The sequence below is a fragment of the Orcinus orca genome, chromosome 17 (genome assembly GCF_937001465.1).
Source record: "Orcinus orca chromosome 17, mOrcOrc1.1, whole genome shotgun sequence".
NCBI classification, from domain to species: domain Eukaryota; kingdom Metazoa; phylum Chordata; class Mammalia; order Artiodactyla; family Delphinidae; genus Orcinus; species Orcinus orca.
The window spans coordinates 46929941-46953322 of NC_064575.1; the positions used below are offsets into that span (position 1 = coordinate 46929941).

Sequence of the window (23382 nt, forward strand, 5' to 3'; positions counted from 1 at the left end):
ATACTCATTAAAGGTAGAAAATTATTATGAATATTGAAAATAAATATGCAAAACATCTTGAAAGTTTTACAGACTTTGTCCTTAAAAATTATAGTTGATTAGAAACTATACTGTTCTTCTACATTGATACTAAAATAGCTGCATTTTGGCTTAAATTACAACTGGTAATAATCTATACATTTGTATATAAACATAATATTCTTTCTACATTTTCGATTAAAAATTATACAATATTAAAAAGTTTATAAATTGCCAACAAAAATGTGAACTCATTTATACATTTCTGACATTAGAGAATTATTATAATTATTATGTTATGGAATGCCAAACATGGGCAACATATCTAAGTTATAGAATAGTTATGATGAAATAATAAAAGAGGAAAAAAATTTCAAATCCATAATTTAGTAAATTTGCTCATTTAAATTAAAAAGAAATCACCATTATGATTAAATGTGCCAAATTCCATGAGGTTCTGAATGTGTGGATCTTGTTGCTTTGCTATTTTTGAAATAGGCAACTTCAATCCAAATCCCCATTTCCTTTTTTATTTTCTTTAAAAGGATCAATTTTTTTTTTAAATGTATGTATGTATTTATTTATTTATTTGACTGCATTGGGTCTTCGTTGCTGCACGCGGGCTTTTTCTAGTTGCGGTGAGCAGGGGCTACTCTTCACTGAGGTGTGCAGGCTTCTCATTGAGGTGGCTTCTCTTGTTGCAGGGCACGGGTTCTAGGCATGCAGGCTTCAGTAGTTGTGGCATGCAGGCTCAGTAGTTGTGGCTCGCGGGCTCTAGAATGCAGGCTCAGTAGCTGTGGGACACAGGCTTAGTTGCTCCGTGGCATGTGGGATCTTCCCAGACCAGGGCTCAAAGCCATGTCCCCTGCATTGGCAGGTGGATTCTTAACCACTGCGCCACCAGGGAAGTCCCCCACTATGTTTCCGACACAATTACACTGAGATAAAAGTTCAGGGGGTAAAAAATTTTTATTGAAAGATAAGATTGGTAAACATATTCTTAATACAAAAAATGTGAGCATCTGCCACAATGAGATTTATCCTGTTGGAATACTAGACTTACTGGAGCAAGTGATACACATATGCAAATGTGTCATGGTTAGGAGAAGGAGTTTAATGACCAGATCTTTCTTTGCCTGAGTAAAATGGCTGGAACAGATTCAGTATAAGACTACGCAGATCATAACTTTGCTTCAGTTCCTCGCTTTCAGCAAGCCTGTGTCGTGCATTTGAACAATATATTAGACACAGGCGGTAAAGAGCTGCTGGCAAATTGGAATCTCTTGATGGGGCTGCGAGCTGGTAATTTTGAGGTAACCAATCTTCTGAATGTGCTGCTACTGTAGGGCTCCTCAAGTCTTAGTCATATTAAGAAGGAGCCCAACAGGCTACCTGTTGGTTCAGCTATGCTTTCTTTTTTCATGTACTCACCAATAAACAGTATGTCAACCTGATCCTACCAGAAAAATCTACAGGCTGCCTGAGAGTATATTTTACTTGCTGTTCTCTTTACTTAATGGAGTTTTAGGGCATTAAAGGCAAGAAGGTACTTGGAAAATCCAAAAATGACCTGTCTGTATTAGGATTTTTCCTTGTACTTTTAGGTGCATCAAAAAAACCCACTTTTATATAGAAATGAATACTTGCTAAAAGAGCAAACTAAATAACTTCTGATATCTAAATGAACAAAAGGAGGAGAAATAAGCTAAAACTGGTAATATATACTTACTACTGTGCATAGTATTGCTTTGAATTGGTGAAGTTAGATCAGATACAGGCAGTGTTTTCACCTACAATATACCTATACTCCCGAAAACCCTTCAATTAGCCACTGATCACATGGTTTCTGACATGTCTAAATTATGATCTTTGCTAACAACAGATTTGACTGGAAGAGGTGATGTGTACACCCCTCAATGACCTCTCTGCAGGGCCAGCTTTATCCCTTTTAACTGCTATAAAGAGGAATGTTTATGCTAAGTATACTAGCAGTCAGTAACACTGCAGTTGCTACTGAATGGCTATACATTTGTATGAAACTCCACAATGAAATTTCTATTTAACAGGGGACAGGCTAGCAAAGAAGTATTTGGATAACTTGTTACCTTACTTCCTAAGTGAAATGTCCATATATCAAAAAGGAATAATTCCAAAACATTAAAGCACATTATCTTCCCAAGTCCATTTGGTCTTTGAAAATTTATACAGCCATTAAATGAAATTTCCTGTGTTTTCCAAAGGGCATGATACTATGTACCTTTACCTAAATATTGTGACAGTTAATAGAGACTGTTCTCATGGATGCATTTGTCTGAATGTGGAAAGTCTGCATTCTCAGTGTTTACCGCAAACCCAGCGAAGGTGATGATCCGTCTGAAGGTCAGTCAGCTCTTCAATGGTTCTCCAGCTGCACTGGCAGGCGTATGCCCGTGTTCCTTTCTTCTTTACCAACTTTGTTTTTAATTTGTGGAATTCTGGCATATTGTTCCTATTAGTAAAATAAGAAGGTTTTAGCATAGTAGCTTTGTTCAGTGCTTAATGACTTAAAAAAACAAAAAAGAAATTCTAACTGCTTTATTTTCCTATCTTCACAACATCCAAACGCTAAACTACCTGGTGCTCTCACATGAAAAACAGAAGATACACTTTGGCGTTCTCTTTCTGAGGATTTCAATGTTTTTAAATGGCAATCCTCTAGGTCTGTTTATTAAGGCTGTTGTAGAACACAGTGACCTAAAGAGAAGAATTATTGATCTGTCTTATCAGAGACTACATGATATACGAATAGAGTGGAAAACATGGTGGTTCATCTCCTACCTCAAATACTCACCTGTGCCATATTTTAAAAGCCTGCAGTGTGGAGGGGCTTCCCTGGTGGCGCAGTGGTTGAGAGTCTGCCTGCCGATGCAGGGGACACGGGTTCGTGCCCTGGTCCGGGAAGATCCCACGTGCTGCGGAGCGGCTGGGCCCATGAGCCATGGCCCCTGAGCCTGCGCGTCCGGAGCCTGTGCTCCGCAACGGGAGAGGCCACAACAGTGAGAGGCCCGTGTACCGCAAAAAAGAAAAAAAAAAAAAATAAAGCCAGCAGTGTGGCAAATGGAGGGCATATAAGAGGCATAAAGATAACAGGCTTCTGATGGGTTAACTATAGAAATTTTTCATTAATAGAGAAAAAGTGCTTGTTATTTCTATGTGTTGAATTCATATTATATCTCATTTGTTTCAATGATCTGCTTATTTACTTACACTACCAGAAACAAAACAAATGCCTATCCTGAAATAAATGTCAGTAATTTTAACATAATTAAACCTATGCGCAGAACTCATGAAAAACGATAACCATCTGACTTGATGCTATTATAAAAAAGACTGCAGAAGTTAAATTTAATTAATAGAAAATCAATTATGATTTTCATAGTCCATGTACTGAATTTATGTAAATATTCCATGACAAAAGAAAATGAAAAAATTCAAAGTGAAATGATGAAAAAATACATAGTGAAATGATGAAATACAGTATAAGTACTTTTAAAGAAAGAAATACACTGTTAACTGTTGATGTCACTGCTACAGAAAGCAGGAAACAAAGTGCCCTCTGGTGGCCAATGGGCACCACATTCAGTACTGCACAAAATTCAGGCACAATTGAGGTTAGACCCTAACAAAACCTAAGAGATTTTCCAGGCCAACTGTCTGACTTCAGGAAACTGAGACTTTGACCAGCTGAACAACTTAGCTAAGGTTACAGTGAGATAGGGGAAGAACTGAATAAGTTTTACTGCAAAGAAAAAAGCCAAACAAAACTAAATGTGTTTAATGAAAACTAAATGGCTAAATGAAGGACTGTCCTTTATTCAATCTGCAATATATTTTGACAAACTTAACATGTCACACTTGATTGAATACTTAGAGATTTCAGGAGTAGGAATCATGAAAGCCAAGGAACTATCAATAATTAATACATTTCAAGTAGTGCACATTTTAAAAGCTGAGAAAGAAAATTTCATTATTTCCCATAAAGCAAACACAGTTTAATAGAAAAATAAGAGCATTTTATTTAGCTATCATGGCAGGATGGTCAAGTATAGCTTATACTTCTTTTAGAAAGTTCTAGAACTTCTCAAAGCTAGGATACACTTATTGCCCTCAAGTGTTTCCTCTCCCCTCTACTTTCAAGCAGATCACATCTTCCTTCACAAAATCAGGCAGTGAGATGTGAAAAGGCCTCCATTTCCTAGCTGTCCCCTTGAACACATCAGTATATGACCTCTTTCCACCCAGGCACAGAGGCGGCCTCTTCCTATCCAAGGCCCACTTTCCATCAGCACTCTAGACCCCAAAGCCTCCAGGACCTTGTTACTCACATAACCTTCCCTTCTCTTGTCTTCCCCCCCCCCCCCACAATATAAACATCAAAGCATCTCTTATCTTTTTTAAAAAAATATTTATTTATTTATTTATTTTTGGTTGTGTCAGGTCTTAGCTGCACCACGTGGGATCTTTCGTTGTGGCATGCAGGCTCTTCGTTGTGGTGTGCGGGCTTCTCTCTGGTTGTGGCACATGGGCCCCAGAGTGTGTGGGCTCTGTAGTTGCGGCATGCGGGCTCTCTAGCTGCAGCACATGAGTTTAGTTGCCCTGCAGCATTTCGGATCTCAGTTCCCTGACCAGAGATCGAACCAGCGTCCCCTGCATTGCAAGACTGATTCTTAACCACTGGACCAGTGGTTAAGGGAACCACTGGACCAGGGAAGTCCCAGCATCTCCTATCTTAACTAAATGATCCCTTAACTCTGCATTCACTGACAGGCTTCCAAGTCACATTTCTGGGTAATATCATCCAGTTTCATGGTTTCACCTACCACTTTACAGTCTACATTTCTTAATCTGAGCTTCAGAGCCCCAAAGAGTACGGGCTCTTGACCTGGGATTTTGGGACCACACTAGGCCTTATTTGGGTTGGATACTATGAAATCTCTCAAATTGTAATTTTTCTATGTATCTGTATATTTGAATCTTTCTGTGTGTATGTTGAGAGGATTCAGATTTTCAGAACAGTTCTTGATGTGAAAAGTTTAAAAACTCTTACATTAACACTAGAGGAGACTCCTAGAGATTTACATGAGAATGGATGCCAGAGAGGTGTGAAGAAAGCCTCTCACGGTTTTCTTTATGCTACTGAAGAGTGCTGCAATAATTCTGATGACTTGTATCTGAAAATATAGTCTTTGCTTAGGCACAGGTTTGGGGGGCCAAAAATGCATGATATGTGTACTTTACTAATTTTTAGCCCTTAATTTTTATTTGAAAATGTGAATGTATAGTTCAGATACATTTTTATAACTTAAAAACATTAGGTAGTCACTGAGTATTTAAGGATGTACAAATTACAAAAATATAAGTAAGACACTATCCCAACCACAAGGAGGGAGGCAGACATACACCAACCTAAGATATTTTCAGTCTTTTATTACAGTAAGTGCTATAACCGGTACAACGTGCTGTGGACACACGGAAGAGGATGAGTTTACTTCCAAGTTGAGAGAGTGGTAAGGGAATCATAGAAGATGAGCAATGAACCATACCCTGAGGGACAGGTAGGGTTTAGGTAGATAAAATGGTGGGAAGGTAGCCCAAGAGGTGGAGAGTTTATACAAAGTCATAGGGAATGGGAGCATTATGGGAGCATTGTTTTTTTTTTTTTTTTTTTTTGCAGTATGCGGGCCTCTCACTGTTGTAACCTCTCCCGTTGCGGAGCACAGGCTCCGGACACGCAGGCTCAGTGGCCATGGCTCACGGGCCTAGCCGCTCCACGGTATGTGGGATCTTCCCGGACCGGGACACGAACCTGTGTCCCCTGCATCAGCAGGTGGACTCTCAACCACTGCGCCACCAGGGAAGCCCCGGGAGCACTGTTTTGATGTAGCTAAAATCTTGCAAAGGTGAAAAGTATACCATGGAAAGACAAACAAAGCTGGGTAATAGATAGTTGGGGACTGGATTATGGAAGGTCTTGAATGCCATGCTGAGGAATTTGGACATTATTCTGTAAGCAGAAGGGTTTTGGGCAAGAGGATGGCATACTCAGAGTTATGCTTTAATTCTCAGCAAGTGAAGGGTGGTCTGGAAGAAGAGATTGTACACAGGAAAATCAGTGAGGAGGCTACTTCTGAACTCCTGTCCAGAAGTAACATGTCCTTAACTAGGCTGACAGCAGACAGATGGAAAGGAGGAGATGATGCGAGAAATATCAAAGAGGTGGAGGCCACACAATCTGGCCAAGGTCACCAAGAGGCATTACTGCACAGTAAGAAATATAAAGTTATATATTAAGTACATTTTTCACAGAGTGAAGTTCTTTAGAAACATACCTGAAAAACAGGTAATCACATGATTTGTCCCACCCATAGTCATCGCAGCTTACTACCCAGAAATCACAGGCTATACAACGCAGATGGTCACATGCTCTGTTCAGAGAAAAAGAACTGTACATTAGAAATTACTGTTAAATTTAAATATGAAAATATGCTGATTTATTCACAGACTATACCACATATTACAGATTACCGAGTAAACAACAGAAAAGTAAAGATGAATCTGAGTATAAATTTTTATACTATTGGTCTGATTACCTATTTGAACTTTCAGGTTAAATTTCTGCACAAACCTACCTATTTTACTAAGATCTTGCATACTGATACATATATGCACACATGTATATTTACATATATAAAAGAAAAAAATGGATGTGTAGATCTTTCAGTTCAATGGTTTTCAAATTTGTCTGAGGGAGATCTTCACTTAAGCTACCTTCTTTACGTGTTTCCCTTCCTAATGAAAATTTCAGGATGCCTCTACCACAGAATTTGTCACATTGTATTGAAATGCTGGGACAATATCTTCTCTGTGCTGGGACAATATCTTATTTGTTTCTGTTTCCCCACTACTTGGCATTAATGTATTCATTCACTCACTTAAAAAGTATTTACTGAAAGACTACTATGTGCTGGTGAGATTCTGTCCTCAAACAGCTTAGATTCTAATTCGAGAAGAAATACTCATAAATTATGTAGCACGTTAGAAGGTAAAAAGTGCTTTAAATGAAATAAAAAGTAGAGTCGATAACATTGAAAGTACTGGGAGGAAGTGTGTTATAATTTTAAATACAAGAGTCTGCATAGGCTTCACTGGTAAGGTATATCTAAGCAGTTTCTTTAAGTGGAGTGGTAGTTGGTAAAGGAAGTGGGGTTAATAGAAGGTTATATTTAAGAAGGAGAAAGAGTCGGTTTGTATACTGATGGCAAAGATGCAATGAAGGGAAAAATGCTGCTGATGAGAGAGGGTAGAACTGCTAGAACGATACTCAGCACATAACAGTTACTCAGTGACAACCTGAGGAACCAAAATGCCAAGCAAATCTCAAAATTCATATAGTACATAGTAACTTCAGGAGTAAAATGATAATATATGGTAAGAATTATGAATTGCTGCTGCAAACCATTTGATTTGTATAATAATTGTGATTTAAAGAAAACTTCTCCATTGTCTGAAGTATTTTAAAACTAGAATCAATATAGATACATTTGATCATCTAAAAATTAAAAGGAAATAACAAGAGTTTTAAAGATACCAAAAACAAAGTGAAAAGACCAATAATAGAGTGAAAGAAAACATTTTCAACACATAGTCAAATACTTATACTGATAAAGAGTGCTTACAAATGACAACAAAGAAAGAAACTCTAAAAATATAATGTCACTATGTCACTAATATAGATAGCATAGATTAGTAGTTAAAGAGTGTAGATAAGATTGCCTACGTTCAAATGCTGATTCCCTAGCTGTGTAACTATAGTCAAGTAACTTAACTTCTGTGACTCAGTTTCCCTATCTGTAAAATGGGGATAATAATGCACACCTCATAGAAGAATTATGAGGAGCTAACCAAGTTAATATTGATAAAGTGCTCGTGACAGTGCCTGGTATACAGCATTTATTAAAAAGTTAAAATACTACATAAAGAATTAAAATTTCAAGCAACCATGAAATATATATTTAAACCAATTAAGTTAGCAAAAATTAGCCCTCTCAGACATTTCTGGTGGGTATGTGAACTGCTATAACCTTTTGGGAAAAATCTTGGCATAATTTTACAATTAAAATTATACCTAGCTGCTGCACTAGCAATCCCATTTTGGGGAATATATTACATATAAATAAAAGCACCAGAGTATAGGCGTGTATCTCAAGAATAATTTCTACTGCAGTGCTGTTGAAGTGGCAAAAAACAGGATACCACCTGGATAGCTATCAAAGAGGGAAAAGACTGAATAACATTTGTACTATGGAATATTAGGCAGTTGATAAAAGAGTTAATTAGATTTAACTACTGACATAGAGGTGCACAAGGCAAGGTACACAATAACATATATAACATGATCCTGTCTTTGTAAAAACTACCCCACAAATTTTCCTGTATAGGTGTTTATAACAAGTTTGTAAGAACATGGAGAAAAATGTGGAAGGTAATATACCATGCAGCTATCACTGGTTGCCTCAGGAGGGGTGGGAATGGAGAGGAAGGAAGGAGAGTACTATCTTTCTCCTTATACATTTTGACTTTTTATTTTTTTCAAAAAGCATATAATACTTCTGCAATTAAAAAATAAAATAAAATCCATCACTATATTTTTTTTCACTTATTTCCCTCTAAAATTCAGATAACTTAACTTCAAAATTGCAAATATATTTTGGCCTGGAAGTTTCTTTGAGAATGAATGCTTTGTATTTCTAAAAACATTAATCACAACAATAATTAAACACTTAAAATCTTAAGTTTCATAAACAATTCCATATTTCCTTTTAAACTGTTAGCAATTTATGAAGTTGAATTTGTACATATGGAAATTCAACACAATTACATTTGTACACATTTGAACTTGGATTTTGAATGTACAAGTCAGGAAATGCAAAATGATGGTTCCCAAAGCTGCTATAACTTGCTTTCTTATGCATATGTATTTATTACATGATTGCACAGAGTGTTAACTTTAATGCCTTAATACATATGTGCAATTTGGCTGAATTACTGCTGTTGTGGGAACTATAATTTAGAATTTCCTGACATTCTGTATGTGTAAAATTTCAACCATAATGTTAAATACAGCTTTTTAATTTAAAATTTAGCAGTTTATTCAAATCTATTCACACTACCATATTTTCCTACCAACACTGTCCTTTGAGAAAAATAAAACTAACTTGCAGCTAAGAAATCATTCTGCTGCTACGATTCACTCTATTAGACCATTATTATACCAGTCTATGGAATAATCCAGGCTTGCAAGTAGTTTAAAAAATAACGAGGAGAGTAAAATTCAATTTGGCTTGAAAATAACACCTTGGTTTTATCTATATCTTATTAATGCCACCATGCTTTGCTACTGCTCTTCCCCTTTATACCAAGTGGGTAAAAGATTCAAATCTTTACACTCTAAAATCATTCGAGATTACTCTCAAATCAGAGCTTGATCCAAAAATTAAACAAACATAACACATGAAAAAGAGGCAGAACAGACCCGATTTCCTTCATGCCCTAGGCATGTAAATCAGTGCTTATTTTCAGGGCTTAAATATATTTTTCTTTTATAACTATATATAAAAGAATATCTAACATAAAGTCATGGTTCCAATGAAAGATAAATTGTCAGGTCTTTCCTCGAAAATGTGAGTAAATACAAACATGGAAGTGTCATCAACAGCTTCGTCCTTTTATCAGGCTAGTAAGTAAAATCTTTACTATTTTAAAGATGTTAGTGGTGGGAATGTCCCAAATATAGCCCAATATAGTCTTCTGCACAGACCCTGGTTCTCAGTCAAATCCTTCAGATCTACACAGTAGACTGGGGAGTCTTGCTGTTTGGGCAGCTGGAAAACAACAGCTGCAATAACAAAAGCGGCTTCCCTCTTACATACATTATAAAAGCGTCTGCAAATTGGTATACTAGAAGGAATAATGGACTAGGCGTAAAGTTACACGTTGGAGTCCTTGCCTTGGGCAAGGCACAGGGCTTGGGAGTCATTCTTGACAACTTTCTCTCTTGCCTCCAACAGCCATTTAATCACTGAATTCTGTCAATTCTATGTTCTAATATCTCAAGTGTGACCCTTTTTCCCTACAGCCACTGCTACCACTTAGGTCACAGCTGCCATCCCTGTCTCTTTCCTGGACCACCGGTACCTACTGCCTGTTGACTGGTCTCCCTGTGTTCTCTCCTGTCTTGTCCCTCCAACTTCCAATCCATTTTCCATTCTGGAACCAAAATTTCTTTCTTTAGAAACACAAATATGATTATGTCATCCCTACCCGCTTAAAAAAACCCCCAAACAACCCAATGGCTTCCACTGCTATAGGACATATTTTTCTAAAATCCTCCAGGGGACCCCAAACCAAACGTCCCCTGACTACCTCTCCAGCCCCACCAGGAGCCATTCTTTCCCCCACTCACTACACTCCAGCTCACCTGGCTGCTCCCTGTTCCTCCCACGCCCCTGGCTCCTTCCAGCTCAGGGATCGTCTAACGTGGTGGGTCCTCTGGCTCCAACGCTCCCCTGTCTTTGCTTAATTCCTACTTATTTATCATATCATAGTCTGATTAAATGTTATTTGCTTAGGAAAGCATTCCCTAACACTTCATATTAGTTAGGATGCCAATTATCTATGCTTACAGTATTCTGTACTTACCCTTCACATTACATATTATGGGGAAATTAAATAGTTATTTGTGGAATTAAAGTCTCTTTCCTCATCTAGACTGAAAGCTCATTGAGGGCAGGGAAGTGTCTATTTATTTGTTCACCACAATGTGTTCACTCAAAACCTAGGACTAAGCAAGGACATGATGAATTAATACGTGTTTAATGAATTTAACATCAGTGCCTCAATTTGCTCATTTATAAAATGGGGTTAAAAATTCTTGCTCTACCTGCATCTTGGTTTTTCCCTGTGAAGCAGGTGAACCAATACACATATACTTACAAAAAAGTGCTCTGGACAGTATAAAGTACTTCATACATATAATATTTTACATGCACATGAGTATGTATGTGCTTATCTTTCTGTGTGTGTTGATCTATGCCATGAAGAAGGTGGTCAATGATTAGTATCTTTGTGATGGGTGAAGAAGATCTGTGAATATAAACATTTACCTGTGCATATATATGCAAATTGTATGTGTTTTCCCTTCTTGTCACTGTGCAAAAGGTAGGAATGGGGTTGAAAGATTGTGGTATTCTCATGGATCAATGTTATATAATAGGCATACACTGAAATTCCATCTGGAACGAGATTCTTCTCTGCTAGAACTAAATCAAAGTACATGTAAAAATATACTACATAAAAGAGAATCTTAATAAAATATTTACTCTTGGAAGTAAACCAGAACACATAGAGATATTTCCTGAGATAAAATGGAAAAGTAGTAGAATATAGGATTCTTGCAGCTGAGGTATAACACAATGAGAAGGCAGCACAAACAGACGAGAAATACCCACAAACAACTCCAAACAACTGTACCTATAGTAGCTAGCTGACCTGCAACATGGGCACAATTTTAATGTATTATCTCATTTAATCCTTACAATAACTCAGTTTCCTCACCCATAAAAACTAAAGTATTTATGGGTGAGGAAACTGAGGTTTTGTAAGATTATATCCCTTCTCAAGGCTTCACAGCTTGTAAGAGGCAGAGTGAATATCTGAACTTAGGTATTCTGTCATCAGAGCCCTTTTTCTTCATGCCCTGGGTATAATCATGTGTTTCTTTATCAGTTTCTCTACTGGCCAGTGTTTTACCTTTTTTGGTATCTAGTACCTAGGACATAGAGGGCATTCAATGAATATTTAAAAAAAGAAAAGGAAAAGGAAGTTCAAACAGAATGACAAAATGAGTCTACAGTAAGTGAATTAAGCAGGTAAGACAGTGGGGACATGCATTAGAAAGGACTGTCATTCTAGACAGGGAGTAAGTGTAAAAATACTCAGAGGTAGAAAAATATAAGTGGAAAGTAGAAGGATAACAAGTGTTCTATTGGAAGTAGAGTATCTAGCCCAGGCTTTAACTGGAGGTGAAAGAACTAAAAAGAGAAGAGGAAGAACAACAATTTGGTAAAGCAAACAATGAGTTTAGAGTTAATATGAGACAGACGGCAGCTCTCATTTTCCTTCTGAACAGGGGAGAGGTGCTCAAAATGTTATGTTAGGTATATTTTCTTTAATGCTCTATGTGGGTGAGACTACAGAAGATGGAAGTGGATGGTAACTAGGAAACGTTTGCCGTATAGCTCAAGGATGACTTGAGGGAAGCCTGGATTCGAGGCCGAGTGGTCTGGCAATGACTGAGACAAATCCAACTGGGTAGACACAGTAAGTCAGGATTGATAAGCAGCCAGACTGTATTCTTCTCTAAGGGCAGTGTGTGTCTCTAATCCTTTGAATAGACAGTCCTCAACGCACGACGATTCAGGTGCTATCAACTCTTTATTTACAGCCCTCACAGCAGGCATCACCCCTGTGGGTTGCTATAGCCTGTCTGCTGCCTGGTGTTCCTGGTCTAGGCTTCCCCAGATTCCCAGTTTCCCTCTGGTCCTATAGCCCTTTTTTTCCAGGCCTCCTCGGATCTAGGCCAGCTCTACCACAACCCTCCAACAATGTCCTTTTGGATCCCACTTCCATTATTCAATATAATGGTTATCTCTCCTGAAACGTGATCAGAATGCAATCATACAGCTCAGTCTTTTACTTCTTTTATCAGAAAATGAAAAAGTGCTTTAGAAATAACTAGACAAAATATAATAATCTAGTTAAGTAGGCCTCTATAAAAATAGAACCAAACTTAACAGGACAGTAAAATGATTTGCTGAACTACTTACAACAGACAAGACATGGAAACAACCTAAATGTCCATCGACAGATGAATGGATAAAGAAGATGTGGCACATATATACAATGGAATACTACTCAGCCATAATAAAGAATGAAATAATGTCATTTTCAGCAACATGGATGGGCCTAGAGATTATATACCAAGTGAAGTAAGTCAGAAAGAGAAAAACATATGATATCACTTATATGTGGAATCTAAAATACAACACAAGTGAACTTATCTACGAAACAGAAATAGACTCACAGACATAGAGAACAGACTTGTGGTTGCCAAGGGGCAGGTGGGTGGGGGAGGGATGGCTTGGGAGTTTGGGGTTAGCAGACACAAACTATCATATATAAAATGGATAAACAATAAGGTCCTACTGTATAGCATACGGAACTATATTCAATATCCTGTGATAAACCATAATAGAAAAGAATATGAAAAAGAATGTATATATATGTATAACTGAATCACTTTGCTGTACAGTAGAAATTAACACAACATTGTAAATCAACTATACTTCAATAAAAAAAAAAATTGCTGAAAATCGATCTGTTTCCCCACTTTACGACAATGACAATGGAATAGGCGAGGAGTCTGAGGCTGATAGGGGCTTGGGGTAGGTAGCATCATGACCATAAGATTGCCCTGAAAGAGGTACTGAGTGAGATCCTGGGTGAAAGGAGGGTTGGGGAAGAGACAACAAAAGGAGGCTTTCTCCTTTTGAAATATGTAAAATCAAGAGACTGTGCTTAAGAACTCCTTGGGTACTACAGACCCACAGCTTCTCATGCTGACTGGCCAAGGCAGTGTGGGTGACACATCATATAGTTCACCTGTCCTACTCACTGGTTTTCACTGCCTGGAAGGAAAAATGGCAAGATAGAAGCTCAACTCCTGGTGTCTTGTGGAAACCAAGCTGGGATGGAAGTGATCCAGGCACTTCAAGTGGCTCTTAAAGAAGGGTGTCAACACAATGAACAACACATACCCAACACCATAGCTTTTAACAACTATCACCCAATAATAATCAGTATTTCAGTAAAGTGTTCTTAGTTAGACTGGCTAACAAAATATACCTTTTATTATGAAACAGACTCATGCCAAGATGATAAGAACTATGTTTTAACAGGGTATCAATTTGGAAAAAACTAATTAAGAAAGTATAACATATTATTTCTGACATCTTACCTCTGTGAAGTATTTGTCCCAACCCCACATGGAACAGCGCTTCCACCAAGGTATACTGGGCTGCAGCTGGACATGTTCAACAGATGGCAGAAAAATAAAATTAAAACATAAAAGAAACATGAGAAGTTAATTTGGCCTCATTGACTCTATATTCTTGTAATCAAATTGTATATTTTCCTGAGCAAGCCAACTATTTCAAGGAAGAGGTATTTATTTCAGGGTCAGTGTGTTGTTGGATAAAACCTGTATATTCAGGAACACTCAAGGAGTTAAAATGAGTCACAGAAAAATGTGTTTGCCAAATAACGTAAGGGACAAAGTAAATACTGAAGAATATAACAGAACATTAATTTTGAGAAACCATTCACACTTTTTTTTTTTTTATGCAGCAGAAAATTATTTACAATAGCAATAACCTCCCATTCAAGTTCCTTTACACTAAGGAGTCACAGACCATAAGAACACTGAAAAATGCTGCTGTTGGTCTGTCTCCTGAAAGCCGACCAGTGGTGCTTTGTTGCTCAATGTTGTTAAACGGTAACAAAATCTACTAGACCATGCTCACCAGTGTGTATAATTCACCAAAGCAATCCCAACTTACCTCTTACCAGGGCCTTGAATGGAAGCTCTGACAGATGTGTTACCTGAAGATTTAGATTTTAATTTCTGTTAAAAAAACAAAACAATAAAAGGCCAAGGGTAACTTAGAGAATTGTAACATGAAAACTAATATTCTTTATTTTATAACAAGGATATTTTAAAAATGGCTTAAAATTTCCTATGATTTTAAAGTTTCTGAAATGAAAACAATGATCAAAACCCTTTAAAGGCAAAAGGGAAGTAGACCTCCCTGAGGAATTTACGAATTACTATGCTAACGTTTAGTCTAGAAGATTGATATACTGCCATTATTAGCATGCTAAGATTTAGAGTCACTTTATAACTCTTCAGTTAATACTAAAGTTCAATGATTTAATATGAAGGAGCTGCTATTTAAAACTTCATCCTGGAAAAATTCAATTGAGGAGTAAAAAAAACCTCAGACTCATTTTAAAGGCTGTGAATGGTACTCACCTGAACTAAAAATAAACTAACCAAACTCCTGGGTAACTTCAGGAATATTAATTTTGATCAGATGAAATGGTATCAACCATTAGATGTCCAAGGAAAATGTAGAGCTACCTCGTCACAATCATACAGTAGTTCCTATATGGTTACATAACATCATCATTAGCAAGCATTTATTAAGTGTTAACTGGTATAAGGTACCAAACAACATGGCCGACCACATACTAGGACCACCGCCAAGGAAAGGAAGTAGGATGGAGAGAAGGCAATTTAAACTATGCAGAGACATGCCATCAATTTACCTAGTAGGTGAGGAAATTTAATGGAGGCAAAAATACTTTACTATTTCTCTTAACTCTTTTATTTGTTGAATAAAACTGATGTTAAACAGAACTGGAAACATTTTTGGTGCATAGCTGAAAAGTAATAATGTGCCTAAGTCTCTTTTTGTCTTTGGGAGCACGCTCCATGTGCCATCTAGGCTTGTGTTTGCAACTCAAGGCTGGCACACTGGGACATCTGCTGTTGTTTCTGGGCTTTCTAGTGTGAGTCTGCAACTGATATAATATTGTAAGTCAACTATACTTCAATTAAGAAAAGAAAGAAACACAACAGGACGGGCGAGCAATGGAGGAGGGACCAATACTCTCAAGAGCATCTGGCCTCTGAGGACAAGGTGGGCATGGACGAGCAATTCACAGACACTTCCTTTCCTCATCCAATCAGTGTTTTACATTGATCTGCTTTCCTCCAGAAGTTTACTTGGGTTGCTTTCTCCCCTGCAGGCTGGAAAACTGGATATAATAACTAACTTCAAAAAGGGAGCACACGGAAGAAGTGCATAAAAACTTATTCTTCATGATTATAAGAGCTATTTTTATTTCAGATTAGTATATCTTCTCTAATACTTCTTTAGAGAAGTATTTCCTTCTCTTTCTGAAATGCCTTGAACTGAAGAGACAGTGCCTCACACACAGATACATACCCTGTAGTGCTTACTAAATAATGAATTGCTCAGATGATCAATGAATAACATCATGTAGTTTTTTTCCTAACACTAATTAAATTAGTATTGCTATTCAGCATTTATGATGCATTCTGTTCGCAGAGTATTCAACACCATTGCTATTGTGTTGACATGTTATTCAACTAGGCCATCAGCTTATTAATTTACCACAGATGAACTGAAAATGTTAAATTTAGAGAAATTAAGATTTTTTAAACTTGGTTTTATTTTTATTCTTTGTTTTTCTAATTGAAGTATAATTGACCTACAACACTATGTTAGTTTCAGGGGTAAAACATACTGACTTGGTATTTCTATACATTACAAAATGATCACCACAGAAAGTCTAGTCACCATACAGAGTTATTACAGTATTATTGACTATATCCCTCATGCTGTACATTTCATCTCTGTGACTCATGTATTTTGTACATCCCTCATGTATTTCACTGACCTCTCCCACTCCTCTCCCCTCTGGCACAGAGAAGTACAAAGCTTAAGATCTATACCAGTCACTTAAATTTTAGTCTGACAAAAAAAGAAGTGGCCCATATCCATAATCTTAACACAATCATTGCCTAGTTATTTTTAGTCCACTGTCTTGCTTTAATCTTCCCTACCTTAAAAACAAACCAACCAACCCTCTTTGGTATTGTATTTATTTCTTAGATTTTTTTCCTTGTGGTCCTTGTAATTTAGACTTCCATTTGGTCTCTTTCTAACAAATATATATATATATATAAATCTAACAAATATATTCTGTGCCTACCAAACTGGTAAAAATGAAAGTATATACATTCTCATCACTGCTGGTGAGAAGAATACAAATAAGACAGTCACTTTGGGAAACATTTTGGCAATGGGTAGAAAAGTTGAAGATGAGCACACCTTGTGACTTCCTAGGTTTATATATCCTAGAGAAACTCCTATACATGGGTTAAAAAAAAAAAGACATACAAAGATATTTGATGAAGCACTGTTTGTCAGAGCAACAACTTGGCATAATCAAAATGTCTAATCACCAGGGATGTAGATAAACTGTGGTGGAGTTACGTAAGGGACTGCTATACATTAGTTAAAATTGTTTATGGTTACATACATATGTAATAAAAGTATAAAAGTGTGGATGGAAAGGCTAATGGTTACCTTTGGGAAGGAAGGCAGTAGAGTAAGATTTGGAGAGTTCTTAAACTATAATTTTTATTTCTTTAAAAAAAGTCCAGGGAGTTCCCTGGCGATCCAGTGGTTGGGACTCAGCGCTTTCACTGCTGTGCCCTGGGTTCAATGCCCGGTCAGGGAACTAAAATCCCACAAATCACATGGTGTGGCCAAAAAAAAAAAAAATCCAGAGGAGCAAATCTGGCAAAATGTTAAGATACGTTCAGTATGACTAGTAAATATATAGGTGGCTGTTATATTATTTTATGAGCTTTTATAAAGTTGATATAGATATATAAGCATTTAAAAAAATAAAATACTACCAACTTAACTGATTAGTTCATGGCATGAGAGCAACGGCAAAGCATTTGAGATGCTAAGCACATTCCTATAATGAAAGCTGATTTTGGTCTTTTAGAAAAGTATTCTTAGAGTATACAAATAAATACAAGTAACCAACTTCATCTGCAAGTTGACTTTTGTTCAACAGCTTTTCTAATTTCTCATTCTTGCTGAGAAATAAAAAGCAAAACACAGTTTCTAATTTTTTTCTTATTTAAATCTAAGTGGAATAATTTCTTTAAATAATTGTATTTCTCAGAATTCAAAGGACTATAGATACTTGTGTATTCTAATAAGTTTTCAGACTATTCTAAACATGTCTTGAGATAATGAAAGAATTACTGTACATTTAGAACATTTGACTTACAAAGCATTTTTTGTCAAAGTTGGGCTCTTCAAATATTTCGTTAATAAGACTGTCAAGATCATGTTCTTTTTTAAATGTTTCTGTTGATCTGAAAAAACAAACAACAAACAAACAAGAAAACAGCTGAAGCTTAAGTGCAGATAAAGCCAGCCAGCATCAGAAGAGTTTTGTTTAAATAAAGTCCATTACTAGAGTTGATAACAGAAGGACAAATGTGATGTTCTTTTTTTCCTACTATGGACATAGCCTAGGATTCTTGAGAAAAAGGATGTAGTTCATCAGGTACAAATTCCCATGTGTACTTTTACATACTTAAAATATAACGTTTAAAGCTGTACGTTATATATAAGAGAAAGGTGGGTATGCACTTTTCTAAATTACATCAACCATTTATTTAAGAATACAAAATATTACAAAATTATAAGTAGAACCTGAGAATTATAAACAAAGATAATTTTAATATGTCTAATTTTCCCTTAAGGGTTCCATTGTAAGTCAAATAATCATACCTCTTTATTACAGGAGCCAAAGGTTATATAACCAAATGATTAATTACACACATACACACAAAAAAGTGGTATTTGCCTGACAGAGTATCTCTACCTCTTTACCTTCTGCGGGTATAATCATCACAGGATTACTGACAAACTGTTACTGCATGGAACTCCTATTTAATAGCTAACATTTACTGAATACTTTACATAGATGAAGATATAGGGACTGAGAGATTCAAAAACTCGCCAAGGTCATAGAAATAGTGGGAGGAGAGGTTTGGAATTGAGTTTAGGGCAGTCTAGACACCTAACACTAAATGAGATTAACTCTCTTTAGAGTTACGTTACAGATGCTGTATATCATTATCACTTTATAACTTCATTGGATCATTAAATTATTTGTTTTAAAAGACAGGTTTTTTTAGACTAACTCTCTATTTCTAGAAACATATTTGCTCTGAAACTGTTAACATCAGGATTATAGCCCTCCTTTGATACTGCTTAGAGTAAGATAATTAACCTGATATAAGAAAACACAGAGGCTACTGCCTAACACTGAATGTCTGATTCCATCTATGTCCAGACTTTGCCTCTTCAGTTTTTCCCTTTCTAACTTTTACCCCTAATATCTTCCACTGTATACTGGGTTCTTCCCAAGTATGCTAAGTATGCTTTCCTCTTCAAAGAAACATTCCAAAACCCCTCTTGAAGCTGCCACCCTATTTTACTCAATACTGAAGAGTAGTCTATATCCATTATTTCTACTTCCTTACAAGTATATTGGATTTAGCATCTGCTGGTGATCTGGATAAGGGTTTCTTAACCTTAGAAATACTGACATTTGGGACCAGATAATTCGTTGGTGTGTGTGTGTGTGTGTGTGTGTCACAGTGAGAGGGGCAGGCTATTGTGCACTGTAGGATGTTTTACAGCATCCCTGCTTCTACCCACTAGATGCCAGTAGCACATCCTTCCCCAGTTATGACAATCAAAAATGTCAAGACATTGCCAAATGCCCCTTGAGTGGTAAAGTCATCACCTGTTGAGAACTACCCACCTAGTTTAAATTATTTAACCTCTCTGAACCTCAGACATTTTATATGTAAAGAGGAAATCTAGACAACTATTTAAAACTTCTTCCAGGTGTAATATTCCATCTCTGGCCTCTATATCCCTCAACTATAGTGAAACTCTTTTTTTCAAAGTCACTACTGCCCAAATCACTATATTCAATGGCCTTTCTCGGTTCCAATTAGCTTTAATCTTTCAGAAGCACCTGACACTTGTGTACCAATTCCTTCAATTTCTTTTGTGACAGCAGGTTGCTAAGATGTCCTCTAGAAATTCTCTCCTCTGGTTTTCATGATGTACTCTCTGATGTACTCTGTACTTTCATGATGTACTTAGCAGTAGTTCCTGGCATCCAGATGTGTCATGGTCATTTATTATCTGCAGAGCTATCATTTTTAAGGGACAATTTCGGTATTTTAACTCTTTTAAGAAAAAGAGATACAGGCTATATCACTACACAATTGGCAGGTAGTCTCCTATTAATAAATTCATAATGTAAATCAGTTCCTAACTTTTAGGTATCAATTTTGGCTCAGGACAAAATTTTAATATTTGACATTATATACTACATTTGTTATTAAGTTTAGGGTCTTTGTTGCTGGTTTTTTTGGGCATAATTTACAACTACACTGCCAAATGAAGTGAATGACAACACTTGAATTCAACACATGAATGACAACAGTACTGGTTTGTTACAGCTTCTATAAATGTATTATTGAAAAATCTGAGGTAGTAAGGTGGGATGGGATGCTACGAGGATTATGGATGGATTTTAGTAGTGTAACAACAGGCTACGGAGAGAGGTACAAAAGGACCTGTGCTTGGAGAGGATCCGTCCACCTTAGTAACCCTTTCCATTTTCAGCAGCCTGCTCTAAGACATCCTATCCCTCTGTGCTAGTTCTCCTAAGATGAATAGGCTCTGGAAGGCTCTTTGATAAATTTTCTCCATGCCCCAAAGGAATAAATAAAAAGAACAAAAGAACTTGCAAGGTAACATTGTTGTAGGATAGGAATGGTAGATGTGCTGGGAATGAGTACATAAAAATGTCCAGCATTCAAGATAATAATATACAAATTAGTGAGAGTGCTATTTGCATAAACAGTCAAATGAGCGTTAGCCCATTCAAAGCAGTCATCTTTTTTGGCCGAGTCCCCACTAGGGATGAACCCATGCCCCCTGCATTGGGAGCTCCGAGTCTTAACCACCGAACCGCCAGGGAAGTCCCCAAAGCAGTCATTTTAGTTGGCTCTACAGTTATTTTTTTAGAATGCTGCCAAGTACTCGACTAATTTTTAGAACTTCTGCTTCTAAATTTTAGACTCTTTTCAATGTTTTTATCTTCTGAGGGTGAATTTTTATAAACAAATGTCATTAGAGGTAAGTCTTGTAAATTGGGTAGCAATGGTGTTGGGTTCTGGGAAATCACACGCAGGTGCGCAAAAACAAAACAAAACCCACAGATGCAGCCATAAATAAACAAGATTGACTTTCTTGGGTTGTTCCAAAGCTGCCTCTGTGTAATTCCACAAGCGTCTCCAAGAGATTCACGCAAGAGTCACTGCAGAGGCTCCCAAGCCATCACTTTGAAGGACAATACTCACTCTGGCAAAAATTTTGTTTTTTTGGAATTGAGGGGGGAAGTGAGATAAAGAAGAAAGTCCTATTATTGAATAATTACACAGAAGAAAAATGACTGACAAATTTGAAAGATACTTTTTCTGGATCAAAAGCCAAGACTTAAGAAAATTCCCCAAATTTCAATTTGGATGCCTGAGATCATCTGGTACCCTTAGCTGGGGCCATGGGGAGAAGGAAGGTGGCTGGATTAATAAAGACAGTGTTACCAATAATTAAACCTTTTAATCTTAAATCTAATCTCATTCAATTATCTGAGCTTAAAAAAAAAATCAACTAATGATGGAATAGAATGGAATCGTTTTCTCCAACAATTGGCCCAAGAATTGTTCTGCCTTGGGAATGGGGTCCCAAGAGGACCAGAGGCAATAGGATGAGGTTCTCTGTGCGGGCATCTCAAAAGCGGAAAAGAATCGCTCACACAAACGGAGGCCCGGGTCACCGTGACCCCCTCGGGGCTCAAGAGAGAGAGCCTAAGCTGCACCCCCTCTCCCGCATCGGAACCTGAGCGAAACCGCGGGCTCTAGAGGCGGGGCATCAGCGGGGCCAGTCCTCTGGGGCTTGCTTGGGGGCCGGAGTCGGGCCTTGGGAAGAGATGTTAGGATCCTACAGGCCGGGGAGCTGAAGTGTGTGCGGCCTCGGTAGTGGGGAATTGAGAGTCTGGGCCCTAGCAGGAAGAGGAGCTGGAGGTCGCGGGCGGGGGTACATTTCTTTGGGTCCGGCGGCGGAGGGGTGGCTTTAGGACCTGAAGCAGGCTTCACCAGAACAGCCCACCCCTCCCGCCTGTTAACCTGAGATTCTCTTCCGCCTCGGCTCGGTTCCGGTCGTTGCTGAGGATGCCACCGCCACTGCCTCCGCCTCTGGGCCGTTCGACCATACCCAGTCTCAGTGGGTCTGGTCTGCAAAACTTGGACTCGACCTCATCCAAGAGCTCGTCCAGGTCCTTCGCCATCTTGAATCGTCATGTCCTTCCCTTGCTCTGGTAGCTACAGCACCGTGTGGTTTCCAGGGGCAACGCGAGGATCCGCAGGGCGCGCTGGCCACCCCCGCGCATGCGCGAGCCATTCCGAGGCTGTCTTAGGAGCTCGCGATGCCTAGGCGCTGACGCGCTCGCGCGGAAGGATGCAGTGGGGTAGCGAGGCGCCGGGGCACAGGCTTTCCCGCGGAGCGAGAGGTCTGACGGAACTGTCCATTCCTACTTCGCGACGCTTTGCTTTTCTTTCTTCCAGATTATCTGGCGTGTTTTGTCCCATCTCCCTCTTCTGGACTCAAGTTGTAACCACAGTCACACGACTGCCTAGCTCCCTCATCCGCTCTTCATCCTGCCCCATTGGGGGTCCCAGTTGTATTCCAGCAGTTCATAAATTCTTTAAATAATCTGTGGAGAAGCCTGCAAAAGGAAAACAAGGATTTGTACCAAAAGCTTAACTGGTCGTAGTCGGCAGGATTCGAACCTGCGCGGGGAGACCCCAATGGATTTCTAGTCCATCGCCTTAACCACTCGGCCACGACTACTGTTGACGTTATCTTTGGCAATGAGATCTATGTAGTCTACACACAAGTATCTACTCCAGTAACAGGTATGTTTAGATCGTGAGAAAAACATTGCAAAACTGTTCTGCCAGATAAGAGCATATTTGAATGTTATGGCGCTAATAATTTTACCTTCTTGAAGGGCTCTTAGAGCATATCTCGTCCAACCTTTTACTCCCCATCAGAAAAAACTGAATTTTAGTAAAATCGCTAAAGTTAGCGTCAGAAAACAAGAGGTAAGGAAGAAAGCCTGGTGCTGCTGTACACCTGCTTGCAGAGGTGTGCATTTCCAGGAGGGAACCGGCAACCGTGGGGCCACCGACCAGCCTCCGGGCTTCCTTGCCGGGCTCCCAGCTCCACCCCTGCCCCTCTCTCTTGGACAAACAGCTCCCAAGGACTCTTTTTACCCACTAGGCACTAAAATGCTGTTGCCCACTGATTTAAATTCACTATGCAGGGCCAGACTGTCCCACAGTGCCGTAAAAACACTACTTTGAAAAGTGTGATACGTGATAAAATGCAAGGTATTGTCATTTCATGGTACTGCTGTAAAATACTGTGCATACCGAAACCT

General features: G+C 38.2%; 1 protein-coding gene and 1 non-coding gene across 6 annotated transcripts; both read right to left on the reverse strand.

Annotated features, from left to right (window-relative positions):
• Positions 1 to 968: 968 nt before the first annotated feature.
• CFAP418 (cilia and flagella associated protein 418) lies at positions 969 to 22327 on the reverse strand. Of its 5 annotated transcripts, XM_033438258.2 has the most exons (8): positions 22067 to 22327; positions 18073 to 18160; positions 14733 to 14797; positions 14132 to 14197; positions 10256 to 10342; positions 6387 to 6482; positions 2849 to 3023; positions 2370 to 2506 (listed from the first exon to the last, which is right to left on the reverse strand). In XM_033438258.2, exons 1-7 carry the CDS (start codon positions 22225 to 22227, stop codon positions 2861 to 2863), a joined length of 726 nt encoding a protein of 241 aa, XP_033294149.2. In that variant the 5' UTR covers positions 22228 to 22327; the 3' UTR covers positions 2370 to 2506; positions 2849 to 2860. The 5 variants fall into 5 exon arrangements, with proteins under 5 accessions (XP_033294150.2, XP_004275416.2, XP_033294149.2 ...); XM_033438259.2 differs by lacking the exon at positions 2849 to 3023 and having other exon boundaries at positions 969 to 2506; positions 22067 to 22316; XM_033438260.2 differs by lacking the exon at positions 10256 to 10342 and having other exon boundaries at positions 22067 to 22320.
• Positions 22328 to 22708: 381 nt separating this feature from the next.
• TRNAS-AGA (transfer RNA serine (anticodon AGA)) lies at positions 22709 to 22790 on the reverse strand. Its single transcript has one exon. It is a non-coding gene; the product is annotated as a tRNA-Ser (tRNA).
• Between the last annotated feature and the right edge of the window lie 592 nt (positions 22791 to 23382).